Here is a 21,867-nt window from a genome sequence, read left to right as displayed (position 1 = left end):
TCCATAGATCAATTTGGGGAGTGTTAACATCTTAATGAGATGAAGTTTTCCAATCCACGCACATGGACTTTCTTTCACCTGCTTTCTTAAATAATGGAGAAGGCAATGGCAACCCACTCCAGTACTCTTGCCTGGGAAATCCCGTGGACGGAGGAGCCTGGTAGGCTGCAGTCCAGGGGGTCCCGAAGAGTCGGACATGACCAAGTGACTTCCCATTCACTTTTCACTTTCATGCACTGGAGAAGGAAATGGCAACCCACTCCAGTGTTCTTGCCTGGAGAATCCCAGGGATGGCGGAGACTGGCGGGCTGCCATCTATGGGGTCACACAGAGTCGGACACGACTGAAGTGACTTAGCAGCAGCAGCAGCAGCAGCAGTATACACGTTCCTCCACCTTTCATGTTTATTTTACTTAGCAACATGGCCTGGAGACACTCCATCCATGGTGGTGTATATTCACATTCCTTTGTGCTACTGAAAAACATCTGCTATGCACATGCACCACATTTATTCAACCAGTCCCTACTGATGGATACTGGAATTGTTTCTAACTTTTGCTATTACAACCAATGCTGCAAAGAATATCTTTGTGCACACATCTTTTTGTACTTTTGCCAGTGTATCTTTGGGAGAGACCATCAGAAGTGTGACAGCTGGGTCAAGAGTAAATTCACTAACTACTGTCGAATTCTCTATCCCACCAGCGCTCTATCCCCACCAGTGATACGTGAGAATGTATTCAGAGGCCAGTGATTTTAAGGCATACCAGGGTTGGGAACCTTGAAATGTAAAAATTAGCTATGAAAATTATGAGGAAAGTTATTGAGGTGGCTGGTGCCCAGAGGAAGTGTGCAGTTCACAGACTGTGTCGTGCATTCGCAGAAGCCCTGACTGGGGTGGCGGGGAGGGGAGGTGGAGGGAGGGACCATGGAGGCAGGCAATCTGGGGTAGGGATGATGCTACTAATACGAACAAAGGCTGTTTCACCTTCTCAGGGCGGAAAAATCCAAAGGTTCCCTGCCCCAACTTTTACAAGCCAGAAAGCCTCTCCTGAGCAGAAAGTCAGATAAGCTGAAGTCAAACAGTCCAGTCCCAGGAGAACAGGAAGACAAAAGCTGTTCTCAGAAGAAAGTCCAGAGGCCTGGGTTAGTCCCACCTGTCAGATACTGACTGAAAATCCTGGACAGCTCACTTGTCCAAGCTTCCTTTTTCTCCTGCTAAAATGTGGAGGAAAGCTCTGCCTCTCTCACCTCTCACACCTGTGAAGACCAGTTGGGAGAATGCCCATGATAAGCCTTCGGGAACTGAAAATGCCTCACAAACATGAGGGATTCTCACTGCCCAAGCTGGGTTGGAGTTCTGGTGTGATCACCTGCTATCTGACTCCTCAATACAAAAAGGAGACAGTCACACTTATTTCAAAGGGTTATTTTATTTCACAGGAAAGTACATAATGCATGTAAAGTACCTGGCACAGTGTCTGACAAACGATAAGTGCTTTAAGAGGTAGGTTAGTAGTATGAGCACAGAAAATGTTATAATCTGCTGTTTAACTCTGGGCAAATAAAACGGTATACATGTTTTGCCTGATCATGGGGAAAACTGTGAAAGAACAAGCAAGTTAATGGCACTGATCACCTTGGAGGGTAAAGTTAGGCAGAGAGTGATTGCTGACTTTTTCTTTGTATCCGAGGTTGTTTGGTTTCTGAGCTGAATGGAAAAATTCAATGAGGCATCGCCCATGGGAAAAGAGGGGGATGTAACTGACGACGAGATTGGGGTTCACGGCCACTGATAACATTCTATGTCTTAACTGTGCAATGTGCACAGCGGTATTCATTCACTTTACTACTATTTACACCATGAGTCGGCAAACTTAACTCCGTAAAAGGCAGACAGCAAGTACTTCAGGCGTTGCCGGCCATACAGTCTGTCATTACTACTCAACTCGGCTACTGTAGCACAAAGGCAGCATAGACAATACATAAACAAGTACGTGTGGCTGTGTTCCAATAAAACTTTAACAGGCAGCGGGTTGCATTTGGCTCCTGGGTCTTAGTCTGCCAACCCCTGATTTATACCTTCATATACGTTATGCATATTCTATTTTATGTGTGAAGAAATTTAACAATTTAAAAATATCACACACACATGCAAAAAAGCAATCAAATCTGTTCCCTAAAATGAAAAATCCAACACAGTCTATTTAAACAAATGCATTTCAACACAGAACAATTGAATCTTAAATCTACAATCCAATCTTAACTAAAATCTTGAAGACAGAAATTTCTTTCAAAATTTATTTCATGTAAGAAAATTTTCCCTATTCACTTCTTTCCTCTGCCTTCATCCTGTACTAAAATATTCACATCACTCTTTATGTCTCTGCCTATCACAGAGATGGAAAAATACAGTCATCAGCCCTTTGGTTTCTTTTTAAGCACCTGCCCCACCCTATACCCATTCTTTCAACGTTCCAACTTCCTCCCCCCTAAAATGATGAATTTAAGGTAGAAAGAGATCAGGAAGAATGGAAATTTACAAGAAAGAGAGCATGACTGTTAATTGTTACCAAGAAAACATTTTCCTTTTTCGCTCTTAATAGGCTGTAAAGCTGATGCAATTAAATTATAACTATAGCAACTCAGCTGGCATCACAGTCCTTTCACTCCAGCAGCATCCTTTCACATAAGCAAAGCCTGCCTGCCCGAGCCCCGGGGTAACTGCAGGCAGCCAGGAGCTGCAGCAGCAGGAGCCTGCAGGGAGGGCAAGTTAGTGGAAATGTCTGAAGACATTGGGGTGTTGGGCAATAATGTAGGGGAGCAAGGATGGATAATAAAAAATCCTCGCCAGGGTTCCCCTGATGTGCCTTTACCAATACCAACAGAACCAAGAAAACTTAGTATTTTAAAAAAATAAAATTCTGGGGAGGCCTACATAAGGATTTCTACAACATCCTTACCGATTCAGCATGGCAGCCAAAACATTCAGATCTCAAGATGAGTTGAAAAAAGCAAATGTGGCCGTTAAACTCATCCTGGTGACATTCACTATGTATCCAAAACAATGTCCCCACCTTTATACCGGCACTTAGGTCTTTCTCAAGTGTAAGGAACAAAGACTGAGCAGATGACTGACGGTTCCCATGATGTATTTTCCAGGGAATCTCAGCCACTTTCCAGACCCAGCGAGGCCACCAGTAACAACACCTCTCCATCCCCCCATGACCCTTCCATCAGGGCTAAAGGAGCACACACTCTGGAGTCAACCTCACTGGGTCTGAATCCTGACTCACTACTCGCCAGCTGTGTGATCTGAAAGCGTTATTGCCCTCTCTGAGCCTTAGCTGCTCAACTGTAATACAGGGGTCACAGTCTTACTATTTATTGTGAAAGTGAAAGTATTAGTCACTCAGTCGTGTCCGACTCTTTGTGACCCCACGGGATGTAGCCGGCCAGGCTTCTCTGTCCATGGAATTCTCCAGGCAAGAACGCTGGAGTGGGTTGCCATTTTATTGTGAGGACTAAGCAAAATCTTACTGATGTACAGTAAGTAATCAATAAACACATTTGTTACGGAAAGTGGCAAGATTTTTTTTCTGCCTCACTAAAGAATAAGTTCCTTGAGGGCAAGGACCATGTCTAATACATGGTTGTAGCCGAGAGATGGTCCAGGCCTGGCACAGTGGGGACCCCAAACATATGTCTGTAGAATCAACAGCCCAATGCATGCTGTGTGGCAGCAGCAGCCACTGGTCAGACGGTCAATCTGCACTTTTCTCCCACTGCACATTCTCGGGGCTCACCCACTTTCCTCTTCTACAATCAACCGGCAGGCACTGCATTTCCAAGGTCTTTTAGAAGCAGCCTATGGGGTCACTGACAATAAGCAGACAGAATCACTACTCATGTGGATGGCTTCTCATCACTAACTGCTCATCAATTTCTTCCAAGTGCTCTTAAAAATGGTGCCCATCACTTCATGCTCTCTGGCTTTAGAGGGAACACTTATCTGTGTGACCCACATTTACCAATATACTATGTGAACCATTTATGACCCAAAAGTCAGTGAACCCAAGCAAGAAAATGACTGGGACGCTTCTGCATGGCAAAGCTCTACACCCTTTCTCACCCTGATCACCTCTGCCTGTGACAGGGATTCACAGCTTGGTCAGGCAGACAGGCTGGAAAAGCCAGGAAGGTGGGGGACAAAGCAGCGCTGCTGATCTGTTTATAAAACCTCTCTCGAATTCCTGAGGATCTGGCTTGTATCTGAATTTTACAGACTGCGGCCAAATTCAAGGCAGGAAAGAAGGAACAGATCCTGCCCCCGAGTCCCCAGTGCCAGTGCTCCCTCCCCAGCAGTACTCACGCCTTGACATCTGCTGTCTCCTGGGACGTGCGTGTGAGGGTACGGGAACGCAGACGCTCGCCCGCCTGCTGGATCTCCTGCAGGTTCCGTTCCACATGGGGAAGCTCTGAGATGCCCTCGGTCTCTGCAGCAAGCTGTTCAGCTTGCTGAAGGAGCTCACCAAACCCCTCAGTATCCATTGGGGACGCAGATCCTAGGTGGGGGAGAAGGAAAAAGAGACCCAAGTCAAGGGACGGATGGGCTTCACAACTGCCTGAACCTGTCACAAGCTCAATGAAACACTGGGACTTTCTGAAAACAGACAAGGAGACAGGTCCTCAACAAGCAGCGTTTGTTCCTGAACGTAGCCCAAGAACAACAGGTCTGACAGAGAAAATGAGTCAGACTGAGAAGAAATAGATCATTTCTGTCCATACTGACAGCCCCAAGATTGATTTCTGCCACCAGAACAAAAGCAAAGATATTAAGGCACAGACTAGAATTCCTGTCTCCCTCCACAGACTCAGAGCTGACAGGGGACAGAAGCCATGGGCAACCTCTGAGAGGCCCAAAGAACCCTCAGCTGTGCCTCCCTCCTTCTGCCCGTCTGAGACAGGAAAACGCCCCGCCTGCAGAGGCCTGGGCAATTAGGCCCTTATCTTATATGATTCCCAACAACTCTGTGAGGACCCTGAGAAGATAGAGAAGCAACGTCAGTCCACAGGGCTCAGTCCTGTGCCCAGAACAGTCTCTGCAGCAACGAGGCAGAACTGAGGCCAGAAGAAGACAGGCTTCTGACTGATCCCTGTTAGTCTCTACACACCTGCTCCTTTGCTAACATAAAAGACAGTGTTTTAAAATTCATGTCCAAGTCTCCACTCATTCTTCTTTAGCTTCACCTCTGAGAGCAGAGATCCATCTGTGTTATATATGACACTCAGAATATTAGACTTGCTAATACATCTACTACTTTCAGAAATACCACTGCAACTAATAATTATACAATAGTAGCTGGCTTCTAGATGATGAATATTATTAGTAAGATCCCCTGTTTCTCCAACAGCTGACTGAGAAAAGCGCTTTGAACAGCGTTGATATTTAATGCACATTACACATTTATGAATCTTCTATATACTGTACCATCCTAGTATAAGGTTCATGACCAAGGAGTTTTTAACTACTACCACCACTGAAATCAACAGAAGATAAATAGTATCAACATCATTTAAAAAAATTTCACTGCTAAAAGGTTAACAAAATTATTATTTATTAAAAAAGAACAAGTCTTTCAAAAGTAGCTTTTGTTGATAATTTTCCTCTTTGTTCCAAAGGCATGGCTTCTATTGTACTTTTGAAATCCCTTGGTCTAGAAGTGTAGTTACAAGGTTAATGTAATATACAATTACGTCTCAGCTATGAAGCTCAGGTTAATGTTAAAAGGGCATGGTCTCCACCATAAATCCACAGCAAGAGAATAAGGAGTTTTAAAAATGAACATTAAAGGACATTAACTTTAAAGGCAAGGGCACAAGGTTAAAACAAAAACAGCTCAGCTGTAATAAACATGGAAACATTTCTATATTCTTTATGAAGTGCCAAGCTGACTTTAATATTTAGATGAAAACTCATGTACACTATAACACTTTATCTAAAGTTTCTAGATATTCTTTTTTTTTTTTTTTTACAGGCTTCAGCAATACGTGAACCGTGAACTTCCAGATGTTCAAGCTGGTTTTAGAAAAGGCAGAGGAACCAGCGATCAATTTGCCAACATCCGCTAGATCATGGAAAAAGCAAGAGAGTTCCAGAAAAACATCTATTTCTGCTTTATTGACTATGCCAAAGCCTTTGACTGTGTGGATCACAAGAAACTGGAAAATTCTTCAAGAGATGGGAATACCAGACCGCCTGACCTGCCTCTTGAGAAACCTATATGCAGGTCAGAAAGCAACAGTTAGAACTGGACATGGAACAACAGACTGGTTCCAAATAGGAAAAGGAGTACGTCAAGGCTGTATACTGTCACCCTGCTTATTGAACTTCTATGCAGAGTACATCATGAGAAACACTGGACTGGAAGAAACACAAGCTGGAATCAAGATTGCCGGGAGAAATATCAATAACCTCAGATATGCAGATGACACCACCCTTATGGCAGAAAGTGAAGAGGAACTAAAAAGCCTCTTGACGAAAGTGAAAGTGGAGAATGAAAAAGTTGGCTTAAAGCTCAGCATTCAGAAAATGAAGATCATGGCATCTGGTCCCATCACTTCATGGGAAATAGATGGGGAAACAGTCGAAACAGTATCAGACTTTATTTTTGGGGGGCTCCAAAATCACTGCAGATGGTGACTGCAGCCATGAAATTAAAAGATGCTTACTCCTTGGAAGAAAAATTATGACTAACCTAGATAGCATGTTGAAAAATAGAGACACTACTTTGCCAACAAAGGTCCGTCTAGTCAAGGCTATGGTTTTTCCAGTGGTCATGTATGGATCTGAGAGTTGGACTGTGAAGAAAGCTGAGCACCGAAGAATTGATGCTTTTGAACTATGGAGTTGGAGAAGACTCTTGAGAGTCCCTTGGACTGCAAGGAGATCCAACCAGTCCATTCTGAAGGAGATCAGCCCTGGGATTTCTTTGGAAGGACTGATGCTAAAGCTGAAACTCCAGTACTTTGGCCACCTCATGAGAAGAGTTGACTCACTGGAAAAGACTCTGATGCTGGGAGGGATTGGGGGCAGGAGGAGAAGGGGACGACAGAGGATGAGATGGCTGGATGGCATCACTGACTCAATGGATGTGAGTCTGAGTGAACTCCGGGAGTTGGTGATGGACAGGGAGGCCTGGCGTGCTGTGATTCATGGGGTCGCAAAGAGTCGGACACAACTGAGTAACTGAACTAAACTGACTGAATGGAATCAGGCTGTAACTGGCCATCTCTACCTGTGGGAAAATGCAGATTACAGAGTAAGAGGTACTTTCTGGGACAGAAGAATAAAGAAACAGAATATTATTACACAATGGCTCCTGCCTAATGGAGAAATGTTTTTCCTTCAGAAACCTACAAGGCCAATGACATTCTATGAAGTGTCAGAAACATGGTCTCTCACCACAAAGAGGAAAGAAAAGAAACATGCTGCCTCTTCCCCCACATTTTTTTTACTCTAAGATAAAAATAATTTGTCAAACAGAGCCAAGGAGAAGAAAACACTTTTTTTCCTTCATAAGGAAAATTTTGGAACTCCTTGAATAAAACACTGAATGAAACAAAACTTAAAGTTTAAAAAAAAGCAGAGAGAAGAAAATACATCCAATATTTCACATAACATTTCCATGTCAGAGAAATTCAGACAAAGGAAATGTTCAACTTCTCAAATGACTTATCCATACAAAGACTTAAAGTGATGCATTTGAGGGTAAGTAATAAATGTAAAATAAAAGTCATGCTTTACTTCCATATGGTCCAATATGATTTGTCAAAGTTAATGAAGAATTATTCTGACCATAGTAAAATAAAGGCTGAATTTCTAAACAACATCCTAAACTTCAGTCAATTCAGTTCAGTCACTCATTCATGTCCAACTCTTTGTGACCCCATGCACTGCAGCACGCCCAGCCTTCCTGTCTATTACCAACTCCTGGAGCTTATTCAAACTCATGTCCATCAGGTCCATGATGCCATCCAACCATCTCATCCTCTGTCATCCCCTTCTCCTCCTGCCTTCAATCTTTCCCAGCATCAGGGTCTTTTCCAGTCAGTACTTCGCATCAGGTGGCCAAAGTACTGGAGTTTCAGCTTTAGCATCAGTCCTTCCAATGAATACTCAGGCTGATTTCTTTTAGGATTGACTGGTCTGATCTCCTTGCAGTCCAAGGGACTCTCAAGAGTCTTCTCCAACTCCATAGTTCAAAAGCATCAATTCTTCGGTGCTCAGCTTTCTTTATGGTCCAACTCTCACATCCATACATGACTAATGGAAAAACCATAGCTTTGACTAGACAGACATTTGTCGGCAAAATAATGTCTCTGCTTTTTAATATGCTATCTAGGTTGGTCATAGCTTTTCTTCCAAGGAGCAAGCATATTTTAATTTCATGGCTGCAGTCACCATCTGCAGTGATTTTGGAGCCCAAGAAAATAAAATCTGCCACTGTTTCCCCATCTATTTCCCATGAAGTGATGGGACCAGATGCCATGATCTTAGTTTTATGAATGTTGAGCTTTAAGCCAGCTTTTAAATTCTCCTCTTTCACTTTCATGAAGATGTTCTTTAGTAGTTCTTCACTTTCTGCCATCCTAAACTTAACATGCCCCAAACTGAGCTTTAACCTCTTGTCTATAAAACTTGCTCCGCCGCCTTCTCAGCGTGGAGACCCTACCAGTCACTTGGGTCAAAATCCTTAAGTTCAGTTCAGTTGTTCAGTCGTGTCTGACTCTTTGTGACCCCATGAATCGCAGCACGCCTGGCCTCCGTGGCCATCACGAACTCCCGGAGTTCACTCAGACTCACATCCATTGAGTCAGTGATGCCATCCAGCCATCTCATCCTCTGTCGTCCCCTTCTCCTCCTGCCCCCAATCCCTCCCAGCATCAGAGTCTTTTCCAATGAGTCAGCTCTTCGCATGAGGTGGCCAAAGTACTTGGAGTTTCAGCTTTAGCATCAGTCTTTCCAAAGAACACCCAGGACTGATCTCTTTTAGAATGGACTGGCTGGATCTCCTTGCAGTCCAAGGGACTCTCAAGAGTCTTCTCTAAAAATCCTTGAAGCTCTCCTCAATTCACATCCCACATGAGACAGGCCAACAAAGCCTTTCAATCTACCGTCAAAGTGCACCCAGGATCTACCTCTTCCCACCATCTTCCCCATCCAAGTCACTATCACCTCTTTCTGGCTCCCCAGCTTAAGCCCTTGACTCCTACAGTCTCAACCTGACAACTAGTGGTCCTTTAAAGGTCTGATCACATCCATCCTCTGTTTAAAACCTCTTGTGTTAACACAGAGTGAAGTTCAATGAAGCAACCCACCCCTTCTCTCCTCCGAGACTTGTCTCCAGCCCCGTCCCTCCTCCTTTCCTGCCCCCCAGTCATTCTGGGCCTCTGTGCTGCTCCCCTATGAATCAAACACCGTCCTGTCCTTTTTCTGTACCCTAGCTCTCTCAACTGTCACCATGCCTTTGATGCCAACCTGGGCTTCCCTGGTGGCTCAGATGGTAAAGAATCGCCTGCAGTGTGGGAGACCTTGGTTTGATCCCTTGGTTGCGAAGATCCCCTGGAGAAGGGAACTGCAGTATTCTTGCCTGGAGAATTCCATGGACAGAGGAGCGTGGCAGGCTACAGTCCATGGAGTCACAAAGAGTCAGACACAACTGAGCGACTTTCACTTCACTTCATTTCATAGGACAGAATATTTAGGAGTACTGCCTGTTCCCACCCTCAGCACTCCCCCATCTCCCTATGGTCTGTCACCCCAGCCAGAATGTAAACTGCACAAGGATGGCGATTTTTGCCTATTTTGTTCACTGAGGTTCACCCAGTCCCTAGAACAGTGCCTGGCACACAGTAGGTGCTCATCTGTTGAATGAATCGTAGGAGTTTTGTTCTTCCATTTATGGAGACTGTTTTTCTTGAAGGCTTCCTACACATTCTTGCCAAATCCACTGGCAAGCAGAGACCAGAGCAAAAACATTCCCTTCCGACTACCAACTGATACTTAACATTTCCAAGGCTGCACAGCATAAGGCAGTGACAGTATAAATGGCATGAATTCAGATCACACTTGGTCCAGACAAGTGCTTTCCCTCTAAATACCCAGACAAAAACCCAGTGGTATTTTAGAAGAAATAGCCCAGTTTTCAGGTGGACAAATTCCAAACTAAAAGAACAAATAATACATAGAATTGTAGAAAATAAGCTTGTTCCATGTCTGTCTGAAAGAAGACAGTAATATATATAATACTATATTTGGGAAAAACTGGATTTGTCCTGCATTATAACTCAACCAATGGAAACTGATTTATCAAAAAATGCTATTAAAGTTTCCAAGTCTATACTTTGATGCAGTTATCATCCTGTTTCATTAAAATTTTCAAATGCATGGTTAATTTAACAAGTTTAAAGACAATTTTTAACCTTTCTGCAAAAATAATATCAAATTAGCCACAAAATATAAGGGGTTAAACCAACTACATATCAGTATCACTTGATCCAAGATATTGAAAACTGATCAGGAAAATAACCTCACAGGCTTAGTCCAACAGAGAGAACTAAAATGGGATGGGGAAGAGGGAGTTGTCAGGGTGAAGTCTCTGTGCTGGGGAAATCTGGTCAGGACACACGCAGAGGCTGGACGTCAGCTGCACCGCGGGAAGCTACGGAGGAGGGGGCCACTTCACGGGAAGAAGCCACTGAGAACCCACCAAGTGGGCTGCGGCACAGCCAGGGCAGCAAATCCGGGGCTGGACGGGAAAAGACCAGCAAGGAGAGCTCACGGCACCGGGGCCCCTCTCCGTCAGTAGGACTCCGTGCCTGACTGCAAGGGGGCCCTGGAAACACTGAAAGGCGCTTCAGAGAGCACAGCAGGGTACGAGGGCTCTGTGCCTCTGGGAAGGAGTCCTCCAATGACCTCCTCAAACACCCGGTGAAGCTTAAAATGAAGGGCAAACTTATCACTGCTGTCAGAAGGCAAGGCTGGTTGCCCTTTGGGGGGCAGGGGTAGGGAGAAAGGAGGCTCTGGGGATTGGTAAATTTTCTTACACTTGGTGCTGCTTAATAGTGTGTTCAATTTGAGCAAGACTCATCGTTTACGCACATTTCTGATTGTGCATCACACCTGAGTAAAAAGTTCCCCTCCAAAACAAAAGGCAATGACCCACTGGTGAATGCTTCTTAGGTGAAAGTTCCCCAGTTCAGACCTCTTCACCACACCTAGAGGATGCTGAGAAAATTAACTAGAGGGAAAAATTAAAGCCAGTAGCTTTAGAGAGACAGCTCCTATTTAGAGCTAAAGCCAAGGACTGGGCAGATGTCCATTCCCTTAAATTAGTTAGCACTCACCTGTCCATCACTGTGCAAAAAAATGCCCCTTCTATGCACATAAACATTTTCAACAAAGAGAAAAAAAAATCTCCAAATTGCATATAGGATGAAATGAACTTTAAAAAAAAGAGTAAAGCAAAAATGTATCAAATAATTTTGGTCTACTTGCTATTAACATGTTTCTTAATTATGAAAAATATGGTCATTTCCACATAATATAACCATGTTAAATATTTAATCAAGTCAGAAAAGAGTAGTGTAGTATAATGAATACATTTGGTCTTTGTCCCCAAGTTCCTGGCACAAAGCTTCTATAACCCCTGGAATGCCCTGAAGTTCTGAGTCTTCTGGAACTCAAAATGAACCCTTTTAAGCACACCTGAATTTATGCAAATGAGGTAACTTGGAGGTGCTATGCTAGGTGGCCTCAGCATGGGGCCAGTCACCAGGAAGACCAAGTGATTAGAAGGTTGGAACTTTTGGCCCTACCCACCAACCTCTGGCAAGGGGAAGCGGGGGCTTAAGCTCTATAGAAACTCCTGAACAATGAGATTTGCTGAGTTTCTGGGTTGGTGAGTCACCTACATGCTGGGACAATGGTTCCAGGGGAACAGGAATGGTACCCAGGTTCCACAGAGACAGAAGCTCCTGGGCTAAAGACTCATCTGGACCCCATCTTATGTACCTCTGCACTTGGCCATTCATCCTTCGTGACAAACTGGTGAGCGTTAAATAAATGTTTCTCTGATTTCTGTGAACTGCTCTAGTGAACTAATTAAACCTAGAGGTGGGGGGGGGGGGCGGATACAAGAGCTTCTGATCTGTAGCCAGTTGGTCATAAGTACAGATAACAATCTAGGAAAGATTAAGGGTAGGAGGAGAAGGGGGTGACAGAGGATGAGAAGGTTGGATGGCATCACCAACTCAATGGACATGAGTTTGAGCAAACTCCGGGGAGACTGGGAAGTCTGGTGTGCTGTAGTGCATAGGATGGCTAAGAGTCGGACATGACTTGTGACTAAACAACAACCCTTGCAACTACTCAACTCCACCTTAGAGCAGTTAACAGGTAAGTCAGTACAGAGGCGCTCTAATAAAACTTTAATCACGGCCACCTGAATATGAATTTTATAAAATTTTCACATGTCATGAAACAGTCTTTAGATTTTTTTCCCCCAAATGACTTAAAGCCATAAAAAATAAAAACTCTTCTCAGTTTCTCTGGCCCATAGCTGTAGTCTGCCAACCCCCAGTTTGCCGAGGGTATCTGAGCTAGACCTGCTAAGTGCTTACCAGCCTGCTTCAGTGTCCTGCCAGACTCACCCTCACTAGGCCTTAGCAGTGACAACCCTCATACAGAGACTGAGCGACACAATCGGCCTGCTGTCACTTCCCTCCCCTCTTTAAGCTGTTTGTTTGGAGAGTACATCTGGGAGAAGAATCTGTTTGGTAAATGATGAAATGTGTCCAGTAAAGACACACAGAATGTGTTCTGACCTACTGCACAGAATGCTAGTGGGAACTCACTGCCCTGTTCAGGTATACTGCAACATACTGAACAACCCAAGTGAATTTTTCCTTTTCCTTATCACCCAAAATCCAAACAGCCTGGCTCTCCAAGAAACACCAAGGGCTGAGAAAGAGATGAAAGGATAAAGACAAGGCCATCCATTTTTTCTTCAGCGTTAAAGAACTCTCAATTCACTGAGGTGCATGGGGAGATGATACCAGCTACTTTCCCTGCAGAATGTCAAAGTACTCAAACAATACTTTATTACCACTCACTGTGGAATTCTAATTTTACCATATACTCAAATATTATCTCTTTCAACTACAAAGATCCTGCAATCTAATAAACACACATTAAGCACTGCTATACATTTTCTGGATGTTGCCAGAGGAGGATTTCATATACACGAGGGGAAATAACTGATGTTGCAGTTTATACCTTTTTTCTTTAAAATATACAATAACAATGTTATTACTTCTTTCTATTATTTTTAGAAGTTTTGACAGTAATAAAAAAATATTTTAAAAGGAATTGGTAAACAGGAGAAGATTGAACTCTGAGCCCACACACCTGGTTCAAATCTAGAAGGTTCACTTACTAGCTGAAGGTGGGTTGACCTACCCTGGGATAGAATCCCAATCTCCCCCACAATTTTCTCGTCTCTAAAGAGGAGAGAACAATGCCTATCTATTTCAAGGCACTGATGACAGACAGCAAGTATTTTTATTAACTCTTGTGATTTACGTCATCATAAAATGGTATTTTAGCTTCTTTCCAAAGTTGCCAATTTGGCAATATTTTGTCAATTGCAAACATCTCTGCTTCAAAGAAATCTAGTAAATATATGATACTAAATTATGACTTATTTAACCACAGCTTCATATCATTCAGTAAGAACTTCTGGGAGACAGCTGCAATTTTTACATGTACAATTTTTAAATTTCCCACTATCAAATATGGTTTTAATTATAAATCCAAATTTCCACAATGAAAGTGTGACTCAAATGAAATTTAGCATTGAATTTGAAGCAGAAATATTGCCCTCAAACCTTCTTATTAATTAGACTGTAGTAGGATTAAAACATAAGAACAGTGTTCAATGTTCAACACCAAGATTAATGAGGAAAGCCTCACAGGAAGTGTCAAAAGTTGAAGACTGGCTATGTTCTCCACTCTTCTTCCGAATATATAAACTATGGTTAAATGACAACAGCATTCCACTTTATGCTGTATCTGTCAGCTGTCAATTACAACAATAACCAAAATAAAATTACACCCTAACAGATACTATTGTTTCAGACACCTCTAGAAGACTAGAAAAAAAATTATTTTATAAAAGTGTTTTCAGATAATTTTTTATAGTCTTGTGAAACTAAGTGAAAGAGTTAGACCTAATCATTATTCAGAAGGTAGACACTGGAGAAAGTAAAGAACTAAAATAAACTACCCTAGGAAGAAGAGAAATTGAAGACCTGGTGATTCAGTACAAGTATGGGGCTGGATGACTCCATCAGGAGTGTGTAGTGTCAGCTTTCCTGATACATAAAATAACACTTGTATTATTTCAAGGAGCAAAGAGAAGCAGAAACCAAATATCCACACAGCCCACTTCCTGACAAACTCTCACAGTGGAAGGCCTGGGGTAGAATGTAGACCCCAACCTGGCTTTGCCCCACATCAGCCCTCTGACCCTGGGATCTGCCCTTCCTCATCTCCAGATCCCGGCTTCATCACCAATGAGACGAAGGGGTTAGCTCAGGTGATTTCTAAGGTCCTGCCCACCATGAAGAATCTATAGATGTGAGATATTTTAATTGCCTCTAAACTTAACAGAGGATGAAATGGTTGGATGGTGTCCCTGACTTGATGGACATGAGTTTGAGCAAGCTCCAGGAGTTGGTGATGGACAGGGAAGCCTGGAAGCCTGGTGTGCTGCAGTCCATGGGGCTGCAAAGAGTAAGACATGCCTGAGCAACCGAACTGACTGAAACCCAATGAACGTGTCCTCGGAAGGAGCAGCCCCAACTCAGTGGTGATGCAAAGTATCTGTATGTAGAATCTTGGGAACATAAACCAGGGCAGATCAACAAGCCTACCCCTAAAAGGCTTTGGCTCTCCTCTCTAAACTAAGGATTCTCAGCTGGGGGCGGCTTTGCCCCCTCACGAGCTCTGGCACTACGGAGAGGCATTTCTGGTTGTCACGACTGAGAGAGAGACCACGTGCTACTGACATCTAGATGGCCAAGGCCAGGGGTGCTGCTAAACGTCCTACAGTGCACAGCACAGCTTCCACAATGAAGAATCATTCAGCCTAAAATATCAACAGTGTCAAGGCTGAGAAACCGTGCAGAAACTAAGGAAGGCTTCTTGTCCTGAGGGCCACGACACTAGCATCAAAGGCACCCGGAACCTCTGGAAATATATGCATGCGTCTTAAAAAATATACAAGAAAAGCACTACAGCTGTTACCGGAGTCTACCGAAAGTCTGAGTCCCCTTCCCACTCCGCCTCAAATAATCTTAAAGCACTGTATAATTCAGAATTATACCATTTGGGTTTTTCATGGTGGTATATTTATGCCCCAGCATATCCCACGGCACTGGAAAAGATCAAACCGCAGCTACATGGAACAACAGGGATAAAAGGACCTGCAGCAGCTACATACCAAAAAGGACATATTCATGAGTCCATTTCCATGGATTTTAAGAACAGAAAAAACTAATCTATGGTGCTAGAAATCAGAACCCTGGTTATTGGGGCGGGGGGCGGGCGGTTAAGGGAACAGGGAATGATTGGGAGGAAGGACAACAGAACTTTCCTGTCACTGCAGACTGAAGCACGTCCCTCCAGAGGTCACCATGAAAGGCACTCAGTCCTGCCCAACTCTGCGACAACCATGCACCACGGAATTCTCCAGGCCATAATACGGGAGCGGGTAGCCCTTCCCTTCTCCAGGGGATCTTCCCAACCCAGGGACTGAATTCAGCTCTCCTGCATTGCAGGCAGATTCTGTACCAACTGAGCTATCAGGGAAGCCCATAAAAGTCGTTATGCTCAAGTCCTAACGTGAAAATATCTTGAGAAGTGGTCTCTGGGAGGTAATTAGTTTAGATGAGGTCATGAAGAGGGCATCCTCAAGATGGGACTGGTACACTACTAAGAAGAGCCACCAGAAAGCTGCCTCCTCCATCTCCACCCCCACTCCACACACACATTCACCCAGCAAAGGACACGTGAGCACACTTGAGATGGTGGCCGCCTAGAGCCAGGAAGAGAGAGGACCCTCACCAGAACCCACCATGTGGCACCCCAGTCTCAGACTTCCAGCCTCCAGAGCTGTGGGAAAACACGCTCAGGCCGTGGTAATACGCAGCCCAGGCGAAGACATCGGGCTTTTGGAAATATTCTATATTTCAAAATGGGTGATGGTGACAAGACTGAATAACTATGTAAAAGTTCATAAGCTATACTAAATATATATTAAGTGTATATATTATATATATATATATATATAAAAGCTTGTTCACAGGATAGTATTTAGAAGACATAGCAAGAAACTTAGCATTACCTTGAGAAAGAGAGTAAAGCTAAGATTTGGGAGATTCCTACTTTTCATTTTACACCCTCTGTCAATCCAAATTCCTGTCCATACGTGACTGTGACCCTTTCTAATTCTTAACAGCGTGTCCATCTGAACACCGCTCTCAACTCCATCGCAGTGTTTGTCTCATCGCTGCCCCTGCACCCTGGATGGCAGTGAATGCCAACTCCACACCCCCACCCTGCTCCTTGCGCTCGCACTCCAACCCAGGAGTCTCGAAGCACTGCCTGCGCACGCCCACTCAATCCCATAACTGTCACACCCCGCACGTCTCCAAATGCAGTTATTCACCGCCACCGGCACCACCGCCTTCCCAAACCCCTCCACTTGTACCCTGGCTGCTCTCTCAGGTTCTAACTCATCCTTCTCCTTGCATCTGTGCATGGATTGTTTATTTGTAGGTATTCTCCACTGTCCAGACTCAGAAACCAAAACAGATGCAGATACACTTTTGAGAGGCAGCAGGGAGGTATTCCTCATTATCCAAACTATTGCTACTCCCTAACAAAATCTCAGGAAACCAGTACTACAGATTTAGATGACATGACATCCCTCCAAATCCCTCATTACCTAAACAGATTAGACAGCAAGGGACACTATATTTTTACAGCGTCTTCTGTTGCTTTTTTCTTTTTCCAGCTTTACTGATATGTAACTGACCCATCATACAGTATCATTTTAAGGCACACAATGTGATGATGTGATAGACATAAATACTGTGAGATCATTACCACAAGAAGGCTAGTCTAACTGTTGCTTCCATCTTCATCACCATCGCTCTTGGCCAGACTTCCCGCACTTTAAACCCACGTTCTTGCTGGATGCCAGTTCCAGCCCCTCCCAATGCCTATCACTTGCTCACTGCAACCATGTCCATCTTTCCGCCATCACTTTCCCTCTGTTGCTCCTGCACAAAAGCCCTCAATACATCCCACTCATGGAATCCAGCTGAGGCACTCTCTTTGCAGAAACCCTGTGTGCGAGCAATGTGATCCGCTCTGTCTCTGACCGTCTTCACCCACTCCCTGCTCTGTGGTCGTGCCCCATTTTTCACAGCCAGGAACATCTACTCGCCTTCCACCACCCCGGGACCCAGCTAGGCACTGTGCCCCCTAAGTGGGTGACTTCAGGTAGTTAACCACTCCTTCTGCGCCTGGCCTATGAAGTGGAAACACAGTTGTACCTTCCTCACCTGCCACACAATAACCACTCAAACATCAGCTACCGTTACCACCAATTCAAGTCCTACCTGCCAAACGGTGTTCCTCCACACCAGTCCCCCAGGAATCTCCCCTCAATTCCTCTCGACTCCATTTATCTATTTGTCGTGCACGTTTGCATGTGGCCAATAGTCTGTTTCTGTGCTCCACGGGGTTTCTGTAGCCTCCTTATTTCACTCTGGAGTTTTCACAGAGCTATTTTTCATCAACATCTAGTTGTTTATTTGTTTCTGTGGGAGGACAGGCATTAGGACCTGTTAGTCCAACACCCTGCTAACTTCATTCTCCTCATTTGCCTTGTTATTGTCTATTAATATCTAGACTCCTTCTCTCTCAAACAGCTTAAAATTTAAAGTATTCTGGAGCTTTACCTATTGAAAAAAAAAAAAAAAAAGCCTTCAACTACAATTCTCACCAGTGGCCATCAGTCTTCCAGATGGCTACAGACCTCTCTGAATCCATTCACAAACACGTGGGCATCCAAGAGAAACACACACTCTTGAACAGGCAGTATCAGGAAATTCAATGTTGCCTCTCCCCAGAAGGTCAATCCAAGGACCGTGGCGGTCTATCTGGGCCCAGGCAAGGAGCCTCATCTGTCAACACAAAGGTGACTTCCATATCTCTATGTCTAGCCGAGCTCTCTCCCTGGGCCAGTATTTCCAACTGTCCACCTGACACCTATACCTGGCTGACCAGTGGGTGCCTCAAGCTACACATTATCCCAAATGCTTCACTTCTCCCGCTTCCTAGCTGCCACTGCAACTCCCACCATCACCACCTCCTCCTCCTCCACTTCCAGTCTCTCTAACCTCATTCTTTTCTCCTGATCACCTCAACAATCTAAGCCTTCTCGTTCCTCTAACCCACCCTCCCCTCAGCCAGAGAGGTTAATTCTTTCTGAAATGCTGCCCTCCTTTGCACTTGACCCACTCAAGGCCACCTTCCATCCCCTACATGCTCTGATGCAGCCAACTGAGGTGTCCTCCAAAGAATGGGCGCAGCCACCCTTACCATCCTCATCTGTTACTGCCCGCCCCCCATAGATACCCCAGCAGTTCGCTACTCCTTGGGGTGCCTCATGCTGTCCCCTCCCTTCATATCCCAGGACACGCAGGTGCACACTCTGCTAGAACACACACCTACCCTGTCACACTCTTAGGTTGCTTGCAAAGTGAACTGGGAGAGTCCTAACTACCTCAAACTGCTCCCACACGATTCTGAACCTTCAATTACTATTCTTCCCTGGACAGCTGGGAAAATGGTGATGATCTCTCCCTGAGTCTGTCTCCTTCTCCACATGGAGAATTTTGGTAGGGTAAGGTTCACAGCCTGCTCAGCTCTTAATCTTCAGTTGCTGAGTTTGGCACAAAAAAAGTACCAAAACAATGTTTGCCGAATGAAAGTGGCCAGTTCCCTGAGGACCTGTACCTCAGGTCCTCCGATCTTAGCTCTGACCCCTCCCTCTCAGTGGTATGTCTTTCTTTCTCTCTATTTTCTCCTTCAGCCTGTCAGGAAGCAGGTGCAGACACTCAAGTTCACTATCTTGAATCTCCAATATTCCCACCTCAGGGTATTTGCACTGGCTGTTTCCCTCCAGGAAGGCGCTTGCCCTAGATATTACCCTCTCAGATTTCAATCAGGTCTCTGTTCAGATATCCTTGTCCTCTTTTTAAAAGGGCCCTGCCACCACATGCTATCCCTGTAGGCTCACCGCTGGTGCTGTGCCCCACAGAAACAGCAACTCAGTGAGTGCAGGCCTATCTCAGGCACCACTGGATCCCCAAATCTTTATTGGTGTCAGGAACATGGCCTTATTTCCCATGTGTTGAGTACATACTGTGTGGCAGGTCTAGGTGCTGGAGATACAGTAAGGAACAGAACAGATAAAAATTCCCCCTTCATGTTCCCAAGGGGAAAAATAAACAATACTTAAGATAAACAAGAAAAACATAACAACAACAACAAAATTGATAAAGGAAGACAGGAAGTGGGAGAAGTCTCACTAGGTGACTCATGAATAAAAATCTGAGAGAAATGAGGGAGCAAACCATGTGAATACTGAATCACAAGCCCAAAGGTTCTGAGGCTGAAGAATGTCTGCCATGTGGAAAGAGCAGGGAGCAGAAACTAAAGTGCAAAAGTAACAGTGGGTCAGATTATAGCTCCCTGTAAGAACTTCATCATTTGTTTGTTTTTTGGTCATGCAGCACAGCCTGTGGGATCCTAGTTCCCAGACCAGGGATGGAACCTGGGCCTGAGACTTGAGTCCCAACCACTGGACCACCAGAAGATTCCCAAGAGCTTATCTTAAAATGAGACGGGGACCCATTGGAGGGCTTTATGATCTGCCTTAAGGGATCCTTTTATCTGCTGTGCTGAAAACAGGGGTTAGGGCAGAAGCCAGGAGAACAGATGGGAGGCTACTTCAATAATCCAGGACAGAGGTGATGGTGACTGGGCCAAAGGCACTGGACATGAAAAAGCAGTCAAGGATAACTCAAAGGTTGTTGATCAGAGTCTTCTATGTTACTGAGAAGAGACAAAAATAGCAAGAGCGGTCTGGGAAGAGAGGTAGAAGGGAGCTTGCTAGCGCTCTCCTGACATGTTCAGTCTGAGTTCCCTACCAACCATCTAAGTAGGCAGCTGCATACCGGTGAAGGGAGAGGCCCAGGCTGGAGATATTCAGGTGGGATCTGTTAGCCTAATAAACACGTATTTATAATGATAGCCTTGAGTGACATCACCAGGAATGAAAAATAAAAATGTCCCAAACACAAATTCACAAAGAAGAATAACTGAAAAGAAGAACAGATATGATGCCTAAGGACACCCTCTCACCCCTCAAACAGAACAGAAAGGTGACCCTTGCTGAAAGACCTTTTGGTCAAAACACAACCTCCTTCGCACAGCCGGCAGAGGGGCAAACCAGGACCAACTCTGTCAATGGGTCGTCCAAACTTTGAACAAAGACCCCTGCGGTCCGCCTCATAATCTCTTAAAAATGAAACCCAGTAAATGTAGGTATTGCCTTTGTAAAAGATGGGGTGCTGTGGGCCCAGAGAAAGTGAGGGCCACGTCCAGGTTCTAATCACTAGCATCTGCCTGCACCGGAAGGAGCATTCTGCTGGATGCAGACGGAGGAGATAGGCCACGGCTCACAGGGTTGTCCTTCTCCCGGGAGGGCACCGCCTCCCGACAGGGTCTATCCATCCCTGAGGGGCGAGCGAGCTGGCAGGGCGCGGTCAGGAAGGTAATCAGGCAGAGTGGGGTGCGGGGGAGGGGCATCGATACAGACAAGGGTGGACTCGCGGGGCAGGGTTGGACGTGGGGGCGTGGCGCGCCTGCAGAGCGCTGGGGTGGGACATGAGGGCCGCCAGGAGGCCGCGGCTCCATGTTCGGAAGGAGGGCAGATAGAAGGCACCGCGGGCGCACCCTGACGCTATAATGAGGGGCGGTTCGACAGGGCGCTGTGTAGCCGGGGTGAGGCGTGCCGGCTGACGTGAGGCGAACGGGAAGCGTGGGCAGCACGGTTCTGAACATGTGGACCGGGCTCCGCCCAGCCTCGAGGACCTGGGTTCAAGGATACGCCGCGTGTCAGAAGGACGGGGCCAGAACCACCCTTACCTGGCGCATCAGCAGCCGTGTCTCGCTCGCAGGTCCCGGCTGGAGAACGCGGCCGCCGCTTCTCGCGCCGCTCGTCCGCGCTTCCTGATTGGCCGAGGCCGGCCCTCCCAGAAGCCCCCGCGCGGCGCGCCGCCAAATGAACTTTATGGAGACCCGTGGAGGAGGACACGGACACGGGCGGGGCTAGGGGCGGGGCCTTCGACTGAGCGGTCACTCCCCACACTCCCTCGGCCACGGCCCTCACCCTTCCCACGTGGTTAGAGTGAACTCGGGCGCAAGAAAGCGGTCGCACAATGGCCTGCGCGGATTTCTTACCCTTTATTGAGCACTATCCAAGTGCCAGGCACTATTCTAGGCACTGGGGGCACAGTGGTGACCACGACAGGCCAGGTCCCTGCTCTGATGGAGTTCTCTAGGTGGTGGGGGAAATGAAAGTGAAAGTCGCTCAATCGTGTCCGACTCTTTGCGACCCTATGGGCTGTAGAGTCCATGGAATTCTCCAGGCCAGAATACTGGAG

The 21,867-nt window shown here is 45.6% G+C and overlaps 1 protein-coding gene across 1 annotated transcript in view; it reads right to left on the bottom strand.

The window, feature by feature from the left end:
• Positions 1-21,430, bottom strand: part of NUP93 (nucleoporin 93) — a 104,056-nt gene extending 82,626 nt beyond the window's left edge. The window contains exons 1-2 of the mRNA XM_052655674.1: positions 21,350-21,430; positions 4,373-4,565 (exon numbers count right to left, since the gene is read on the bottom strand). Coding sequence (XP_052511634.1) covers positions 4,373-4,551 — 179 coding nt within the window. The 5' untranslated portion in view covers positions 4,552-4,565; positions 21,350-21,430. The remainder of the gene's footprint in view (positions 1-4,372; positions 4,566-21,349) is intronic.
• Between the last annotated feature and the right edge of the window lie 437 nt (positions 21,431-21,867).

Source organism: Budorcas taxicolor, chromosome 18 (genome assembly GCF_023091745.1).
Source record: "Budorcas taxicolor isolate Tak-1 chromosome 18, Takin1.1, whole genome shotgun sequence".
Classification (NCBI taxonomy): domain Eukaryota; kingdom Metazoa; phylum Chordata; class Mammalia; order Artiodactyla; family Bovidae; genus Budorcas; species Budorcas taxicolor.
This window is presented reverse-complemented; position numbering and strand designations above follow the sequence as displayed.